The 19,906-nt window shown below is 49.1% G+C and overlaps 1 protein-coding gene across 2 annotated transcripts in view; it reads right to left on the bottom strand.

The window, feature by feature from the left end:
• LOC135054593 (oocyte zinc finger protein XlCOF7.1-like) overlaps window positions 1-18,742 on the bottom strand; it is a 97,518-nt gene extending 78,776 nt beyond the window's left edge. For both annotated transcript variants that reach the window (XM_063957764.1, XM_063957765.1), the window contains exons 1-5: window positions 18,559-18,742; window positions 17,477-17,612; window positions 16,306-16,446; window positions 15,245-15,323; window positions 15,030-15,127 (exon numbers count right to left, since the gene is read on the bottom strand). In XM_063957764.1, coding sequence (XP_063813834.1) covers window positions 15,030-15,127; window positions 15,245-15,323; window positions 16,306-16,446; window positions 17,477-17,554 — 396 coding nt within the window. In that variant the 5' untranslated portion in view covers window positions 17,555-17,612; window positions 18,559-18,742. The remainder of the gene's footprint in view (window positions 1-15,029; window positions 15,128-15,244; window positions 15,324-16,305; window positions 16,447-17,476; window positions 17,613-18,558) is intronic.
• Window positions 18,743-19,906: the final 1,164 nt, after the last annotated feature.

Genomic DNA, 19,906 nt, shown 5'->3' with positions numbered 1-19,906 from the left:
GAGCGCCTTATCTACCCTAGGGGTGTTTCCCAACGTGCCCTTACCTCTGGCGGGAAAGGGTACAGTGCCAATAATTTGTTAGAAATCAGCAGTTTTTTATCAGGGGAAACCCACGCCTTATCACACACCTCATTTAATTCATCTGATTCAGGAAAAACTACTGGTAGTTTTTTCACACCCCACATAATACCCTTTTTTGTGGTACTTGTAGTGTCAGAAATATTCAATGCCACCTTCATTGCTGTGATCATGTAACGTGTGGCCCTACTGGACATTACGTTCGTCTCCTCACCGTCGACACTGGATTCAGTATCCGTGTCAGGGTCTGTGTCGACCAACTGAGGTAACGGGCGTTTTAGCGCCCCTGACGGTGTCTGAGACGCCTGGACAGGCACTAACTGATTTGCCGGCTGTCTCATGTCGTCAACAGTTTTCTGCAAATTGCTGACATTGTCACGTAATTCTTTAAACACAATCATCCAGTCAGGTGTCGACTCTCTAGGGGGTGACATCACTAACCCAGGCAACTGCTCTGCTTCCACATCATTTTCCTCTTCATACATGTCGACACAAACGTACCGACACCCAGCACACACACAGGGAATGCTCTGATAGAGGACAGGACCCCACTAGCCCTTTGGGGAGACAGAGGGAGAGTATGCCAGCACACACCAGAGCGCTATATATGTTCAGGGATAACCTTATATAAGTGTTACTCCCTTAATAGCTGCTGTATATTATATTTGCGGCCAATAGTGCCCCCCCTCTCTTGTTTTACCCTGTTTCTGTAGTGTAGTCTGCAGGGGAGAGACAGGGAGCCGTCCTTCCAGCGGAGCTGTGAAAGAAAATGGCGCTTGTGTGCTGAGGAGATAGGCTCCGCCCCCTTCACGGCGGCCTTATCTCCCGCTTTTTTCTGGAACTGGCAGGGGTTAAATGCATCCATATAGCCCAGGAGCTATATGTGATGCATTTTATTTAGCCATATAAGGTTTTAAATGATCAGTATTGCGTCTCAGGGCGCTGCCCCCCCCAGCGCCCTGCACCCTCAGTGACCGGAGTGTGAAGTGTGCTGAGAGCAATGGCGCACAGCTGCGGTGCTGTGCGCTACCTTATCCGAAGACAGGACGTCTTCTGCCGCCGCTTTCTCCGGACCTCTTCGTTCTTCTGGCTCTGTAAGGGGGCCGGCGGCGCGGCTCCGGGACCCATCCAGGCTGTACCTGTGATCGTCCCTCTGGAGCTAATGTCCAGTAGCCAAGAAGCCTAATCCACTCTGCAAGCAGGTGAGTTCGCTTCTTCTCCCCTTAGTCCCTCGATGCAGTGAGCCTGTTGCCAGCAGGACTCACTGAAGATAAAAAAACTAAAATTACTTTTACTTCTAAGCAGCTCAGGAGAGCCACCTAGATTGCACCCTTCTCGGCCGGGCACAAAATCTTAACTGAGGCTTGGAGGAGGGTCATAGGGGGAGGAGCCAGTGCACACCAGCTAGTCCTAAAGCTTTTACTTTGTGCCCAGTTTCCTGCGGAGCCGCTATTCCCCATGGTCCTTAAGGAAGTCCCAGCATCCACTAGGACGTTAGAGAAATGGACATTGCGTTTATTCTAGAGCCCAGCAGGGAAATGTCCCTGTGGGCATCCCGCATATATAGGACAGCGTCTTTGATATGTCCCAGGGTCAGTAGAACAGTTTCCCTGTCCAGGGTATCTATCTCCTCCGAGAGATTATCAGTCCATGCTGCTACAGCACTACACATCCAGGCCGAAACAATTGCTGGCCTCAGTAGAGTACCAGAATGTGTATAAACAGACTTCAGGATAGCTTCCTGCTTTCTATCTGCAGGATCCTTTAGGGCGGCCGTATCCCGAGACGGCAGGGCCACCCTCTTAGATAAGCATGTCAACGCCTTGTCTACCCTAGGGGAGGATTCCCAGCATAACCTGTCTGTTGGCGGGAAAGGATACGCCATCAGTAATCTCTTGGAAATTATTACTTTCCTATCAGGGGAATCCCACGCTTTTTCACATAATTAATTTAATTCATGTGAAGGGGGAAAAGTCACTTCTTGCTTTTTCTCCCCATAATGGAGTGCAATCTATGGAGGGAAATGTTACCAGTGGAGTACCCCAGGGATCTGTACTTGGTCCAGTTCTCTTTAATATCTTTGTTGGTGACATTGCAGATGGTATTGAAGGGAAGATATGCCTTTTTGCAGATGATACAAAGATATGCAACAGGGTAGACACACCGGGAGGGGTCAAACAAATGATTAATGACCTAGGTAGGCTTGAGAAATGGTCAAGAACGTGGCAACTACAGTTTAATGCTAAAAAATGCAAAATCATGCACTTGGGTCTCAAAAACCCAAAGGCTAAGTATAGTATCAAGGGTACTATAATGGAAACTGCTGAGGAGGAAAGGGATTTAGGAGTCACTATTTCAAGTGACTTAAAGGCAGGAAAGCAATGCAACAAAGCAATGAGAAAGGCAAGTCAGATGCTTGGTTGCATAGGGAGAGGAACCAGTAGCAGGAAAAAAGAAGTGATAATGCCACTGTATAGGTCATTGGTACGGCCCCATCTGGAATACTGTGTCCAGTTCTGGAGACCCTATCTCCAGAAGGATATAAATACATTAGAGAGTGTACAAAGAAGGGCAACTAAAATGGTGCACGGCCTACATCACAAAACTTACCCGGAAAGGCTAAAAGATCTTAACATGTATAGTTTGGAGGAGAGAACGGAAAGGGAGGACATGATAGAAACTTTCAAATATATCAAGGGTCTTAACAAAGTTCAGGAGGGAAACATTCTTCAAAGGAAAAAATAAGAATTTACTCACCGGTAATTCTATTTCTCGTAGTCCGTGGTGGATGCTGGGACTCCGTCAGGACCATGGGGAACAGCGGCTCCGCAGGAGACAGGGCACAAAAGTAAAGCTTTAGGATCAGGTGGTGTGCACTGGCTCCTCCCCCTATGACCCTCCTCCAAGCCTCAGTTAGGATACTGTGCCCGGACGAGCGTACACAATAAGGAAGGATTTTGAATCCCGGGTAAGACTCATACCAGCCACACCAATCACACCATATAACCTGTGATCTGAACCCAGTTAACAGTATGATAACAGAGGAGCCTCTGAAAAGACGGCTTCCAACAATAACAACCCGATTTTGTAACAATAACTATGTACAAGTATTGCAGACAATCCGCACTTGGGATGGGCGCCCAGCATCCACTACGGACTACGAGAAATAGAATTACCGGTGAGTAAATTCTTATTTTCTCTGACGTCCTAAGTGGATGCTGGGACTCCGTCAGGACCATGGGGATTATACCAAAGCTCCCAAACGGGCGGGAGAGTGCGGATGACTCTGCAGCACCGAATGAGAGAACTCCAGGTCCTCCTTAGCCAGGGTATCAAATTTGTAGAATTTTACAAACGTGTTCTGCCCTGACCACGTAGCTGCTCGGCAAAGTTGTAATGCCGAGACCCCTCGGGCAGCCGCCCAAGATGAGCCCACCTTCCTGGTGGAGTGGGCATTTACAGATTTAGGCTGTGGCAGGCCTGCCACAGAATGTGCAAGTTGAATAGTGCTACAAATCCAACGAGCAATCGTCTGCTTAGAAGCAGGAGCACCCAGCTTGTTGGGTGCATACAGTATAAACAGCGAGTCAAATTTTCTGACTCCAGCCGTCCTAGAAAATATTTTTAGAGCTCTGACAACGTCTAGCAACTTGGAGTCCTCCAATTCGCTAGTAGCCGCAGGCACCACAATAGGCTGGTTCAAATGAAATGCTGAAACCACCTTAGGGAGAAATTGAGGACGCGTCCGCAGTTCTGCCCTGTCCGAATGGAAGATCAGATATGGGCTTTTGTACGACAAAGCCGCCAATTCTGATACTCTCCTGGCTGAAGCCAGCGCCAGTAACATGGTTACTTTCCATGTAAGATATTTTAAATCCACCGATTTGAGCGGCTCAAACCAATGGGATTTGAGAAATTCCAAAACTACATTGAGATCCCACGGTGCCACTGGGGGCACCACCGGGGGCTGTATATGTAGTACTCCTTTGACAAACGTCTGGACTTCAGGAACTGAGGCCAATTCTTTTTGGAAGAAAATCGACAGGGCCGAAATTTGAACCTTAATGGACCCCAATTTGAGGCCCATAGACAATCCTGTTTGCAGGAAATTCAGGAAACGACCCAGTTGAAATTCCTCCGTCGGGGCCTTTCTGGCCTCACACCACGCAACATATTTTCTCCAAATGCGGTGATAATGTTGTGCGGTCACTTCCTTTCTAGCCTTAATTAGGGTAGGAATGACTTCCTCTGGAATGCCTTTTTCCCTTAGGATCCGGCGTTCAACCGCCATGCCGTCAAACGCAACCGCGGTAAGTCTTGAAATAGACAGGGTCCCTGCTGAAGCAGATCCCTTCTTAGAGGTAGAGGCCACGGATCTTCCGTGAGCATCTCCTGAAGTTCCGGGTACCAAGTTCTTCTTGGCCAATCCGGAGCCACTAGTATTGTTCTTACTCCCCTTTGCCGTATAATTCTCAGTACCTTTGGTATGAGAGGCAGAGGCGGAAACACATACACTGATTGGTACACCCACGGTGTCACCAGAGCGTCCACAGCTATTGCCTGAGGGTCTCTTGACCTGGCGCAATATCTGTTCAGTTTTTTGTTGAGGCGGGACGCCATCATGTCCACCTTTGGTTTTTCCCAACGGTTCACAATCGTGTGGAAGACTTCTGGATGAAGTCCCCACTCTCCCGGGTGTAGATCGTGTCTGCTGAGGAAGTCTGCTTCCCAGTTGTCCACTCCCGGAATGAACACTGCTGACAGTGCTATTACATGATCTTCCGCCCAGCGAAGAATCCTTGCAGCTTCTGCCATTGCCCTCCTGCTTCTTGTGCCGCCCTGTCTGTTTACGTGGGCGACTGCCGTGATGTTGTCCGACTGGATCAACACCGGCTGACCCTGAAGCAGGGGTTTTGCCAGGCTTAGAGCATTGTAAATCGCTCTTAGCTCCAGTATATTTATGTGAAGAGACATCTCCAGGGTTGACCACACCCCCTGGAAGTTTCTTCCCTGTGTGACTGCTCCCCAGCCTCTCAGACTGGCATCCGTTGTCACCAGGACCCAATTCTGTATGCCGAATCTGCGTCCCTCTAACAGATGAGCACTCTGCAACCACCACAGAAGAGACACCCTTGTCCGTGGCGACAGGGTTATCCGCTGATGCATCTGCAGATGCGATCCGGACCATTTGTCCAGCAGATCCCACTGAAAAGTTTGTGCGTGGAATCTGCCGAATGGAATCGCTTCGTAAGAAGCCACCATCTTTCCCAGGACTCTTGTGCACTGATGCACAGACACTTTTCCTGGTTTTAGGAGGTTCCTGACAAGTTCGGATAACTCCCTGGCTTTCTCCTCCGGAAGAAACAGCTTTTTCTGAACCGTGTCCAGAATCATTCCCAGGAACAGCAGACGTGTCGTCGGGGTCAATTGAGATTTTGGAAAATTCAGAATGCACCCGTGCTGTTGCAGCACTACTTGAGTTAGTGCTACTCCGTCCTCCAGCTGTTCTCTGGACCTTGCCCTTATCAGGAGATCGTCCAAGTAAGGGATAATTAATACGCCTCTTCTTCGCAGAAGAATCATCATTTCGGCCATTACCTTGGTAAAGACCCGAGGTGCCGTGGACAATCCAAACGGCAGCGTCTGAAACTGATAATGACAGTTTTGCACCACGAACCTGAGGTACCCTTGATGTGAAGGGCAAATTGGGACATGCAGGTAAGCATCCTTTATGTCCAGGGACACCATAAAGTCTCCTTCTTCCAGATTCGCTATCACTGCTCTGAGTGACTCCATCTTGAACTTGAATTTTTGTATGTACAGGTTCAAAGATTTCAGATTTAGAATAGGTCTTACCGAGCCGTCCGGCTTCGGTACCACAAATAGCGTGGAGTAATACCCCTTTCCCTGTTGTAGGAGGGGTACCTTGACTATCACCTGCTGAGAAAACAGCTTGTGAATGGCTTCCAATACCGTCGCCCTGTCTGAGGGAGACGTTGGCAAAGCAGACTTTAGGAACCGGCGAGGGGGAGACTTCTCGAATTCCAACCTGTAACCCTGAGATACTACCTGCAGGATCCAGGGGTCCACCTGTGAGCAAGCCCACTGTGCGCTGAAATTCTTGAGTCGACCCCCCACCGCTCCTGAGTCCGCTTGTAAAGCCCCAGCGTCATGCTGAGGGCTTTGCAGAACCCGGGGAGGGCTTCTGTTCCTGGGAAGGAGCTGCTTGCTGCTCTCTTACCCTTTCCTTTGCCTCGGGGCAGATATGACTGTCCTTTTGCCCGCTTGTTCTTATAGGACCGAAAGGACTGCGGCTGAAAAGACGGTGTCTTTTTCTGTTGGGAGGGGGCCTGAGGTAAAAAGGTGGATTTCCCGGCAGTTGCCGTGGCCACCAAATCCGATAGACCGACGCCAAATAATTCCTCCCCTTTATACGGCAATACTTCCATATGCCGTTTGGAATCCGCATCACCTGACCACTGTCGCGTCCATAAACTTCTTCTGGCAGATATGGACATCGCACTTACTCTCGATGCCAGAGTGCAAATATCCCTCTGCGCATCTCGCATATAAAGAAAAGCATCCTTTAATTGCTCTAAAGTCAATAAAATACTGTCCCTATCCAGGGTATCAATATTTTCAGTCAGGGAATCCGACCAGACCACCCCAGCACTGCACATCCAGGCTGAGGCGATGGCTGGTCGCAGTATAACACCAGTATGTGTGTATATACTTTTTAGGGTAGTTTCCAGCCTCCTATCAGCTGGATCCTTGAGGGCGGCCGTATCAGGAGACGGTAACGCCACTTGTTTTGATAAGCGTGTGAGCGCCTTATCCACCCTAGGGGGTGTTTCCCAGCGCGCCCTAACCTCTGGCGGGAAAGGGTATAATGCCAATAACTTTTTTGAAATTAGCACTTTTCTATCTGGGTTAACCCACGCTTCATCACATACATCATTCAATTCCTCTGATTCAGGAAAAACTACAGGTAGTTTTTTCACACCCCACATAAATACCCCTTTTTGTGGTACTTGCAGTATCAGAGATATGTAAAGCCTCCTTCATTGCCGTGATCATATAACGTGTGGCCCTACTGGAAAATACGTTTGTTTCTTCACCGTCGACACTAGATTCAGTGTCCGTGTCTGGGTCTGTGTCGACCGACTGAGGTAGAGGGCGTTTTACAGCCCCTGACGGTGTCTGAGACGCCTGGGCAGGTACTAACTTGTTTGCCCGCCGTCTCATGTCGTCAACTGATTTTTGTAATGTGCTGACATTATCACGTAATTCCATAAACAAAGCCATCCATTCCGGTGTCGACTCCCTGGGGGGTGACATCACCATTACCGGCAATTGCTCCGCCTCCACACCAACATCGTCCTCATACATGTCGACACACACGTACCGACACACAGCAGACACACAGGGAATGCTCTATTGAAGACAGGACCCCACTAGCCCTTTGGGGAGACAGAGGGAGAGTTTGCCAGCACACACCCAAGCGCTATAATATATATGGGAACAACCCTATATAAGTGTTGTATCCTTATAGCAGCTCAAATATAGTAATATCGCCAAAAAAAGTGCCCCCCCTCTCTGTTTTACCCTGTTTCTGTAGTGCAGTGCAGGGGAGAGTCCTGGGAGCCTTCCTCACAGCGGAGCTGAGCAGGAAAATGGCGCTGTGTGCTGAGGAGAATAAGCCCCGCCCCCTATTTCGGCGGGCTCTTCTCCCGGAGTTTGTGAGATCTGGCAGGGGTTAAATACATCCATATAGCCTCAAGGGCTATATGTGATGCATTTTTCGCCATAAAAAGGTATTATACATTGCTGCCCAGGGCGCCCCCCCCCAGCGCCCTGCACCCTCAGTGACCGCTGTGTGAAGTGTGCTGACAACAATGGCGCACAGCTGCAGTGCTGTGCGCTACCTCATGAAGACTGAAAAGTCTTCTGACGCCTGTTTCTGGACCTCTTCAATCTTCAGCATCTGCAAGGGGGGTCGGCGGCGCGGCTCCGGGACCGGACTCCATGGCTGGGCCTGTGTTCGATCCCTCTGGAGCTAATGGTGTCCAGTAGCCTAAGAAGCCAATCCATCCTGCACGCAGGTGAGTTCACTTCTCTCCCCTAAGTCCCTCGATGCAGTGAGCCTGTTGCCAGCACGACTCTCTGAAAATAAAAAACCTAAAAACTTTTTCTAAGCAGCTCTTTAGGAGAGCCACCTAGATTGCACCCTGCTCGGACGGGCACAAAAACCTAACTGAGGCTTGGAGGAGGGTCATAGGGGGAGGAGCCAGTGCACACCACCTGATCCTAAAGCTTTACTTTTGTGCCCTGTCTCCTGCGGAGCCGCTGTTCCCCATGGTCCTGACGGAGTCCCAGCATCCACTTAGGACGTCAGAGAAATAAGATTTTACTTACCGATAAATCTATTTCTCGCAGTCCGTAGTGGATGCTGGGACTCCGTCAAGACCATGGGGATTAGCGGCTCCGCAGGAGACAGGGCACAAAAATAAAGCTTTAGGATTTAGGTGGTGTGCACTGGCTCCTCCCCCTATGACCCTCCTCCAAGCCTCAGTTAGGATACTGTGCCCGGACGAGCGTACACAATAAGGAAGGATTTTGAATCCCGGGTAAGACTCATACCAGCCACACCAATCACACCGTACAACTTGTGATCTGAACCCAGTTAACAGTATGATAACGTAGGAGCCTCTGAAAAGATGGCTCACAACAATAAACAACCCGATTTTTTTGTAACAATAACTATGTACAAGTATTGCAGACAATCCGCACTTGGGATGGGCGCCCAGCATCCACTACGGACTACGAGAAATAGATTTATCGGTAAGTAAAATCTTATTTTCTCTGACGTCCTAGTGGATGCTGGGACTCCGTCAGGACCATGGGGATTATACCAAAGCTCCCAAACGGGCGGGAGAGTGCGGATGACTCTACAGCACCGAATGAGAGAACTCCAGGTCCTCTTTAGCCAGGGTATCAAATTTGTAGAATTTTACAAACGTGTTCTCCCCCCGACCACGTAGCTGCTCGGCAGAGTTGTAATGCCGAGACCCCTCGGGCAGCCGCCCAGGATGAGCCCACCTTCCTTGTGGAATGGGCCTTGACAGATTTAGGCTGTGGCAGGCCTGCCACAGAATGTGCAAGTTGAATTGTGCTACAAATCCAACGAGCAATCGTCTGCTTAGAAGCAGGAGAACCCAACTTGTTGGGTGCATACAATATAAACAGCGAGTCAGATTTTCTGACTCCAGCCGTCCTTGAAATATATATTTTCAATGCTCTGACAACGTCCAGCAACTTGGAATCCTCCAAATCGCTAGTAGCCGCAGGCACCACAATAGGCTGGTTCAGGTGAAACGCTGACACCACCTTAGGCAAAAACTGAGGACGCGTCCGCAGTTCTGCTCTGTCCGAATGGAAAATCAGATATGGGCTTTTATACGACAAAGCCGCCAATTCTGATACTCTCCTGGCTGAAGCCAGGGCCAGTAGCATGGTTACTTTCCATGTAAGATATTTTAAATCCACCGATTTGAGTGGCTCAAACCAATGGGATTTGAGAAAATCCAAAACTACATTAAGGTCCCACGGCGCCACTGGGGGCACAACCGGGGGCTGTATATGTAGTACTCCTTTTACAAAAGTCTGGACTTCAGGCACTGAAGCCAATTCTTTCTGGAAGAAAATCGACAGGGCCGAAATTTGAACCTTAATGGACCCCAATTTGAGGCCCATAGACAATCCTGTTTGCAGGAAAAGTAGTAATCGATCCAGTTGAAATTCCTCCGTGGGGGCCTTCCTGGCCTCACACCACGCAACATATTTTCTCCAAATGCGGTGATAATGTTGTGCAGTCACCTCCTTTCTGGCTTTTACCAGTGTAGGAATGACCTCTTCCGGAATGCCTTTTTCCCTTAGAATTCGGCGTTCAACCGCCATGCCGTCAAACGCAGCCGCGGTAAGTCTTGGAATAGACACGGTCCCTGCTGAAGCAGGTCCCGTCTTAGAGGTAGAGGCCACGAATCTTCCGTGAGCATCTCCTGAAGTTCCGGGTACCAAGTTCTTCTTGGCCAATCCGGAGCCACGAGTATCGTTCTTACTCCCCTTTGCCGTATAATTCTCAGTACTTTTGGTATGAGAGGCAGAGGAGGAAACACATACACTGACTGGAACACCCACGGTGTTACCAGAGCGTCCACAGCTATTGCCTGAGGGTCTCTTGACCTGGCGCAATACCTGTCCAGTTTTTTGTTGAGGCGAGACGCCATCATATCCACCTTTGGTTTTTCCCAACGGTTCACAATCATGTGGAAGACTTCTGGATGAAGTCCCCACTCTCCCGGGTGTAGATCGTGTCTGCTGAGGAAGTCTGCTTCCCAGTTGTCCACTCCCGGAATGAACACTGCTGACAGTGCTATCACATGATCTTCCGCCCAGCGAAGAATCCTTGCAGCTTCTGCCATTGCTCTCCTGCTTCTTGTGCCGCCCTGTCTGTTTACGTGGGCGACTGCCGTGATGTTGTCCGACTGGATCAACACCGGCTGACCCTGAAGCAGGGGTTTTGCCAGGCTTAGAGCATTGTAAATTGCTCTTAGCTCCAGTATATTTATGTGAAGGGACATCTCCAGGCTTGACCATACTCCCTGGAAGTTTCTTCCCTGTGTGACCGCTCCCCAGCCTCTCAGACTGGCATCCGTGGTCACCAGGACCCAGTCCTGTATGCCGAATCTGCGGCCCTCTAACAGATGAGCACTCTGCAACCACCACAGAAGAGACACCCTTGTCCGTGGCGATAAGGTTATCCGCTGATGCATCTGCAGATGCGATCCGGACCATTTGTCCAGCAGATCCCACTGAAAAGTTTGTGCGTGGAATCTGCCGAATGGAATCGCTTCGTAAGAAGCCACCATCTTTCCCAGTACTCTTGTGCATTGATGCACAGACACTTTTCCTGGTTTTAGGAGGTTCCTGACAAGTTCGGATAACTCCCTTGCTTTCTCCTCCGGAAGAAACACCTTTTTCTGAACCGTGTCCAGAATCATTCCCAGGAACAGCAGACGTGTCGTCGGGTTCAATTGAGATTTTGGAAAATTCAGAATCCACCCGTGCTGTTGCAGCACTACTTGGGTTAGTGCTACTACGTCCTCCAGCTGTTCTCTGGACCTTGCCCTTATCAGGAGATCGTCCAAGTAAGGGATAATTAATACGCCTTTTCTTCGCAGAAGAAACATCATTTCGGCCATTACCTTGGTAAAGACCCGAGGTGCCGTGGACAATCCAAACGGCAGCGTCTGAAACTGATAATGACAGTTTTGCACCACGAACCTGAGGTACCCTTGATGTGAAGGGCAAATTGGGACATGCAGGTAAGCATCCTTGATGTCCAGGGACACCATAAAGTCCCCTTCTTCCAGATTCGCTATCACTGCTCTGAGTGACTCCATCTTGAACTTGAATTTTTGTATGTACAGGTTCAAAGATTTCAGATTTAGAATAGGTCTTACCGAGCCGTCCGGCTTCGGTACCACAAATAGAGTGGAATAATACCCCTTTCCCTGTTGTAGGAGGGGTACCTTGACTATCACCTGCTGAGAATACAGCTTGTGAATGGCTTCCAATACCGTCGCCCTGTCTGAGGGAGACGTTGGCAGAGCAGACTTTAGGAACCGGCGAGGGGGAGACTTCTCGAATTCCAACCTGTAACCCTGAGATACTATCTGCAGGATCCAGGGGTCCACCTGTGAGTGAGCCCACTGTGCGCTGAAATTCTTGAGTCGACCCCCCACCGCCCCTGAGTCCGCTTGTAAAGCCCCAACGTCATGCTGAGGGCTTTGCAGAAGCCGGGGAGGGCTTCTGCTCCTGGGAAGAAGCTGCTTGGTGCACTCTCTTACCCTTTCCTTTGCCTCGGGGCGGATAAGACTGTCCTTTCGCCCGCTTGTTCCTATAGGAACGAAAGGACTGCGGCTGAAAAGACGGTGTCTTTTTCTGTTGGGAGGGGACCTGAGGTAAAAAGGTGGATTTCCCGGCTGTTGCCGTGGCCACCAAATCCGATAGACCGACCCCAAATAATTCCTCCCCCTTATACGGCAATACTTCCATATGCCGTTTGGAATCCGCATCACCTGACCATTGTCGCGTCCATAAACTTCTTCTGGCAGATATGGACATCGCACTTACTCTCGATGCCAGAGTGCAAATATCCCTCTGAGCATCTCGCATATAAAGAAAAGCATCCTTTAATTGCTCTAAAGTCAATAAAATACTGTCCCTATCCAGGGTATCAATATTTTCAGTCAGGGAATCTGACCAAACCACCCCAGCACTGCACATCCATGCAGAGGCGATGGCTGGTCGCAGTATAACACCAGTATGAGTGTATATACTTTTCAGGGTAGTTTCCAGCCTCCTATCCGCTGGATCCTTGAGGGCGGTCGTTTCAGGAGACGGTAACGCCACTTGTTTTGATAAGCGTGTGAGCGCCTTATCCACCCTAGGGGGTGTTTCCCAGCGCGCCCTAACCTCTGGCGGGAAAGGATATAATGCCAATAACTTCTTTGAAATTAGCAGTTTTCTATCGGGGTTAACCCACGCTTCATCACACACTTCATTCAATTCGTCTGATTCAGGAAAAACTACAGGTAGTTTTTTCAGACCCCACATAATACCCCTTTTTGTGGTACATGCAGTATCAGAGATATGCAAAGCCTCCTTCATTGCCGTGATCATATAACGTGTGGCCCTACTGGAAAATACGTTTGTTTCTTCACCGTCGACACTAGATTCGGTGTCCGTGTCTGGGTCTGTGTCGACCGACTGAGGTAAAGGGCGTTTTACAGCCCCTGACGGTGTCTGAGACGCCTGTACAGGTACTAACTGGTTTGCCGGCCGTCTCATGTCGTCAACTGATTTTTGTAATGTGCCGACATTATCACGTAATTCCATAAACAAAGCCATCCATTCCGGTGTCGACTCCCTAGGGGGTGACATCACCATTACCGGCAATTGCTCCGCCTCCACACCAACATCGTCCTCATACATGTCGACACACACGTACCGACACACAGCAGACACACAGGGAATGCTCTTATCGAAGACAGGACCCCACTAGCCCTTTGGGGAGACAGAGGGAGAGTTTGCCAGCACACACCCAAGCGCTATAAATATATAGGAACAACCCTATAGAAGTGTTGTCTCCTTTATAGCAGCTTAATATATATAAAAATCGCCAAAAACGTGCCCCCCCCTCTCTGTTTTACCCTGTTTCTGTAGTGCAGTGCAGGGGAGAGTCCTGGGAGCCTTCCTCGCAGCGGAGCTGAGCAGGAAAATGGCGCTGTGTGCTGAGGAGATAGGCCCCGCCCCCTATTTCGGCGGGCTCTTCTCCGGTGTTTGTGAGACCTGGCAGGGGTTAAATACATCCATATAGCCCCAGGGACTATATGTGATGTATTTTTTAGCCAGAACAAGGTATTATCATCACTGCCCAGGGCGCCCCCCCCAGCGCCCTGCACCCTCCGTGACCGCTGGTGTGAAGTGTGTGACAACAATGGCGCACAGCTGCAGTGCTGTGCGCTACCTCATGAAGACTGAAAAGTCTTCTGCCGCCGGTTTCTGGACCTCTTCACTTTTCGGCATCTGCAAGGGGGTCGGCGGCGCGGCTCCGGGACCGGACTCCATGGCTGGGCCTGTGTTCGATCCCTCTGGAGCTAATGGTGTCCAGTAGCCTAAGAAGCCAATCCATCCTGCACGCAGGTGAGTTCACTTCTTCTCCCCTAAGTCCCTCATTGCAGTGTTCCTGTTGCCAGCAGGACTCACTGTAAAATAAAAAACCTAATAACTTTTTCTAAGCAGCTCTTTAGGAGAGCCACCTAGATTTGCACCCTGCTCGGACGGGCACAAAAACCTAACTGGGGCTTGGAGGAGGGTCATAGGGGGAGGAGCCAGTGCACACCACCTGATCCTAAAGCTTTATTTTTGTGCCCTGTCTCCTGCGGAACCGCTAATCCCCCATGGTCCTGACGGAGTCCCAGCATCCACTAGGACGTCAGAGAAAGAAGTATTAGAACTCGAGGGCATACATTGAGACTGGAGGGGGGAGGTTCAGGGGAAATTTAAGGAAAAATTACTTCACAGAAAGGGTAGTGGATAAGTGGAATAGCCTCCCATCAGAGGTGGTAGAGGCTAAGACTGTAGGGCAATTTAAACATGCTTGGGACAGGCATATGAATATCCTTACAAAGAATTAAGGTTAAAAAAGGATTGAGATTGCCTAAAAGATAAAATAAAAAAGGGGCAGACTAGATGGGCCAAGTAGTTCTTATCTGCCGTCAAATTCTATGTTTCTATGTTACATATAAACCCTCTTGTCAGGGACAGGGTTTTCCTCTGAAATGTGTAATACATCCTTCATTGCTCATCATGTAGCGGGTGGCTTTAGTCATTTTAGGCTGCAACTTTGCATCATCGTCATCGACACTGGAGTCAGACTCCGTGTCGGCATCTGTGTCAACCATCTGGGATAGTGGGCGCTTATGAGACCCTAACGGCCTCTGAGCTGTAGGATCAGACATGGGTTGAGACCTTGACTGTCCCAAGGCTTCAGCTTTATCCAACCTTATATGCAAGGAGCTTACATTATCATTTAACACCTTCCACATATACATCCAATCAGGTGTCGGCACCGTCGGCTGCGACACCACATTCATCTGCACTTGATCTGCCTCCACGTATCCTTCCTCCTGTGCACGGAGAAGAGGTTATATAGAGGAGGTGGTGCGATGCATCCTGGGAACAGTCAAAGTTTTTAGACTGTTGGTGCCTCGGATCATGATCCAACTCTACACCCCAATGTTATTTCCTGTGGAATACCAGTGTACCCCACTGCAGAAATTTGCTTTGTTATTTTTTATATTTAAGAAATCCTAAATCCCACCTACCTGATCCTCCTGTGGGATCCTGTGATTCTCCTCTGTACAATCCTGGGAATACAGAGGACGGGGACATCTCTCTGGGGTATCTCTGTTACTGGGCCCATCTGTAGGAGACACACAGTGACTGAGTACAGTGTATATATGTGATTATCAAATGATGTGTGTATATAGGGACCCCATACCTGCTCTCCCCTGTACAATACATGACAGTCTCCTCTTACCCAGTGATGTGAGGGGCCGGTGATCCTCCATCATCACGTCCTTGTACAGACCCCTGTGTTCCTCTATATACTCCCCCTCCTGCATGGAGACATAGACAGTGACATCCTGACACTTTATAGGCACCTGACACACACAGTGACACAGTCATCACCCAGACACATCCCCTCGTGTTACTGTATAATGCCCCATTCCCAGCAGTCACCTCTCCAGTCATCACCCAGACACGTCCCCTGGTGTTACTGTATAATGTCCCATTCCCAGCAGTCACCTCTCCAGTCATCACCCAGACACATCCCCTGGTGTTACTGTATAATGTCCCATTCCCAGCAGTCACCTCTCCAGTCATCACCCAAACACATCCCCCGGTGTTACTGTATAACGTCCCATTCCCAGCAGTCACCTCTCCAGTCATCACCCAGACACATCCCCCAGTGTTACTGTATAATGTCCCATTCCCCAGCAGTCACCTCTCCAGTCATCACCCAGACACATCCCCTGGTGTTACTGTATAATGTCCCATTCCCAGAATTCACCTCTCCAGCCATCACCCAGACACATCCCCTGGTTTACTGTATAATGTCCCATTCCCAGTAGTCACCTCTCCAGCCATCACCCAGACACATCCCCTGGTGTTACTGTATAATGTCCCATTCCCCAGCAGTCACCTCTCCAGTCATCACCCAGACACATCCCCTGGTGTTACTGTATAATGTCCCATTCCCAGCAGTCACCTCTCCAGTCATCACCCAGACACGTCCCCTGGTGTTATTGTATAATGCCCATTCCCAGCAGTCACCTCTCCAGACATCACCTAGACATGTCCCCTGGTGTTATTGTATAATGCCCCATTCCCAGCAGTCACCTCTCCTGTCATCACCCAGACACTTCCCCTGGTGTTACTGTATAAAGCCCCATTCCCAGCAGTCACCTCTCCTGTCATCACCCAGACACGTCCCCTGGTGTTACTGTATAATGCCCCATTCCCAGCAGTCACCTCTCCTGTCATCACCCAGACACGTCCCCTGGTGTTACTGTATAATGCCCCATTCCCAGCAGTCACCTCTCCAGTCAGCAGCTGAATGATCTTGTTGGTGAGATCCAGGATCTTCTGGTCATTGTGCCTCTCATGTATCAGTGAGTGAGGTGGAGGAACCGTGATGGAGGCACAGCTTGGAAGTGTCTTCTTCACTACTGTATAATCCTGTGTATTGAAGGAGACAACATTTGAAAACGTATTAAAAAGTGCTTCATTGTGCAAAAAAATACAATTGTGTAATTTATCAGAGAGGCAGAGCTGCAGGAGAGGTAGGCTGTAAGACTGTAATACTATTGTTTCTATACAGAGAAGCTGCTGGTCACAACTAATATTACCAGCTACATCCAAATGTACACTCCTGATATACAAACTTCTATGGAATATTTCTGGAATATGTTTGACTGGGTGCATCCTAGACACCAGAGTCACAAGGAGAGGAGCCTTCCAGATCCCCTCACCTCCCCAGTCATGTCTTTGTATTATTACTATAGATATATGTGATGTCACAGTGACGCTCCCAGATCCCCTCACTTCCCCAGTTATGTCCCTGTATTATTACTATAGATTATATTTATAAGTGACATCACTGTGACGCTCCTAGATCCCCTCACCTCCCCAGTCATGTCCCTGTATTATTACTATAGATAAAAGTGATGTCACTGTGACACTCCCAGATCCCCTCACCTCCGCAGTCATGTCCCTGTATTATTACTATAGATATTAGTGATGTCACTGTGACACTCCCATATCCCCTTACCTCCCCAGTCATGTCCCTTTATTATTACTATAGATATAAGTGATGTCACTGTGATACTGCCAGATCCCCTCACCTCACCAGTCATGTCCCTGTATTATTACTATAGATATAAGTGATGTCACTGTGACACTGCCAGATCTCCTCACCTCCCCAGTCATGTCCCTGTATTATTACTATAGATATAAGTGATGTCACTGTGACACTCCCAGATCCCCTCACCTCCCCAGTCATGTCCCTGTATTATTACTATAGCTATAAGTGATGTCACTGTGACATTCCCAGATCCCCTCACCTCCCCAGCCATGTCCCTGTATTATTACTATAGCTATAAGTGATGTCACTGTGACACTCCCAGATCCCATCACCTCCCCAGTCATGTCCCTGTATTATTACTATAGATATAAGTGATGTCACTGAGACACTCCCAGATTCCCTCACCTCCCCAGTCAGCAGGTTGATGATCTCCAGGGTGAGATTTAGTATCCGCTCTTTCATATGACTGCTGTCATTATCCATTTTCTTATTCTCAGGAAACTTCTAGTACAGATGCTTCAGTTTCTCACTGTTCTATTTTCTAGGAATAAATGTAATAATTATAATAAACACCAGAGTACATGTATATCATACTCCTCTTTTCGCCCAAGCTATTAGTCCTGGTCAAATAACCCTGGACGAGCTTAATAATACTGGTCACTATTATATTATACTATATCGCGCACAGAGCACATTGCATCATGTGATCATATCGGGTGGCTGTATCACCCATGCACAGCAGTAAATAAAGGATTGCAGCAGCAGTGAGGGCCAATATCGGGAATGCGATCAGGCAGTATCACCCCCCACCACCACCGAAACCTATGAGGGAAGCAGCTGCGGGCGGCAATGGAGGGATCACAGCGGGAATCACATACACCTGCTGCGATCCCTCCTTCTTACATTGGGGAGATGCATAATATATATGGCTAGCCCACCGAAATGTATGAAAAATGTGTCCCATAATCTGATATAAGTCCCACAAATGTATCACATACAAATGTTCCTCCTCCACTGATACATACACACTAATCATCACTATACACAGGTCACACCGATATCACACCCAGACCCCTATACACAGGTCACACTGATATCACTATACACAGGTCACACTGATATTAGACATCTGATACACCCTGATCCCTACACAAAGGTCACACACCGTTATTACACCCCTGTATTATAATAACAACAACAACACCACAGGCTGCTCCCCCCTAAATAATAATAATAATAACAACAACACCACAGGCTGCTCCCCCTGTATGATGATAATAATAATAATAATAATAATAATAACACCACCACAGGCCGCTCTCTCTGTATAATAATAACAGGACACCACAGGCTGCTCCCCGTGTAATAACAACAGGACACCAGCTCCCCTTCTATAATAATAGGACACTACAGGCTGCTCCACCTGTATAATAATACTAACAACAACAGGACCCCACAGGCTGTTCCCCCTGTATAATAATAGTCACCTTCTCCTGCCAGATCTATCATGGGGGTAGATGCTAGAATCAAGTGGGCTAAGGGACCTTTTCCGTCTGGGGGAGGAGTCACGACACAAGGGGGAGGAGCTAGGCCATCAACCACACTGGATAGCTGCATCAGTCGATAAAAACTCACTTCCTGTGTCTGGAAATCAGAGGACGGAAGTAAGGTGTGATTGGCACAGGCTGCATCCTGGTGTCTGGCCCCTCCCCTTCTACATTTCGGCCACAGCACCGCCCTCTGTAATAAATATTACTATACGTGTCCTTAGTACAGAATGCCGGCGGCCATTTTCTTGTAGACCAGTTCGGCAGCTTCAGCCGCAATAGGTTTCCTGGCTGAGTAGTGACGTCAGAAACGGCGGACATTTTCCCCTGGTCTGAGCAACGTCTTCCTTCTATCAGTCACAACAAGGCAGCAGGAGCAGAGAGCAGCCATTGCTGTGTCTGGCAGCAGGCAATGATATTATTATTATTGTATATGCTGAGCAGCTCTGGTGTCAGGTTGCTGTACTACAGGGGGAGCAGCCTCTGGTGCCTTGTTATAGTGCAGCTGGAGCAGCCTCTTGTGCTGCATTATTCCTGTACAGGTGATTGACACTCTAGTGTCCTATTACAGTAATACAGGTGGAGCAGACCCCGCCGTTACCGTAATACAGGTGGCGCAGACCCCGCCGTTACCGTATACAGGTGGCGCAGACCCCGCCATTACCATAATACAGGTGGCACACACTCTGCCATTACCATAATACAGGTGGCGCAGACCACGCCGTTAGTGTAATACAGGTGGTGCAGACTCCTCCGTTACCATAATACTGCTGGTGCAGACCCCTCCATTACCATACAGGTGGTGCAGACAGGGCTGCCAAGAGAAATCCTGGGCCCTGGTATAACAAGGCCCCCCCACCCAGAGTGGGTGTGGCCACAGTATGTATATTTTCTCTAACGTCCTAGTGGATGCTGGGGACTCCGTCAGGACCATGGGGAATAGCGGCTCCGCAGGAGACAGGGCACAAAAGCAAGCTTTTAGGATCACATGGTGTGTACCGGCTCCTCCCCCTATGACCCTCCTCCAAGCCTCAGTTAGGTTTTTGTGCCCGTCCGAGCAGGGTGCAATCTAGGTGGCTCTCTTAAAGAGTTGCTTAGAAAAAGTTTTTAGGTTCTTTATTTTCAGTGAGTCCTGCTGGCAACAGGCTCACTGCATCGAGGGACTTAGGGGAGAGATTTTCAACTCACCTGCGTGCAGGATGGATTGGATTCTTAGGCTACTGGACATAGCTCCAGAGGGAGTCGGAACACAGGGCTCGCCCTGGGGTTCGTCCCGGAGCCGCACCGC

This window comes from Pseudophryne corroboree, chromosome 3 (assembly GCF_028390025.1).
Source record: "Pseudophryne corroboree isolate aPseCor3 chromosome 3, aPseCor3.hap2, whole genome shotgun sequence".
In the NCBI taxonomy this organism is placed as follows: domain Eukaryota; kingdom Metazoa; phylum Chordata; class Amphibia; order Anura; family Myobatrachidae; genus Pseudophryne; species Pseudophryne corroboree.
Note: the sequence above shows the minus strand (reverse complement) of the source record. Positions and strands in the feature narration are given on the sequence as shown.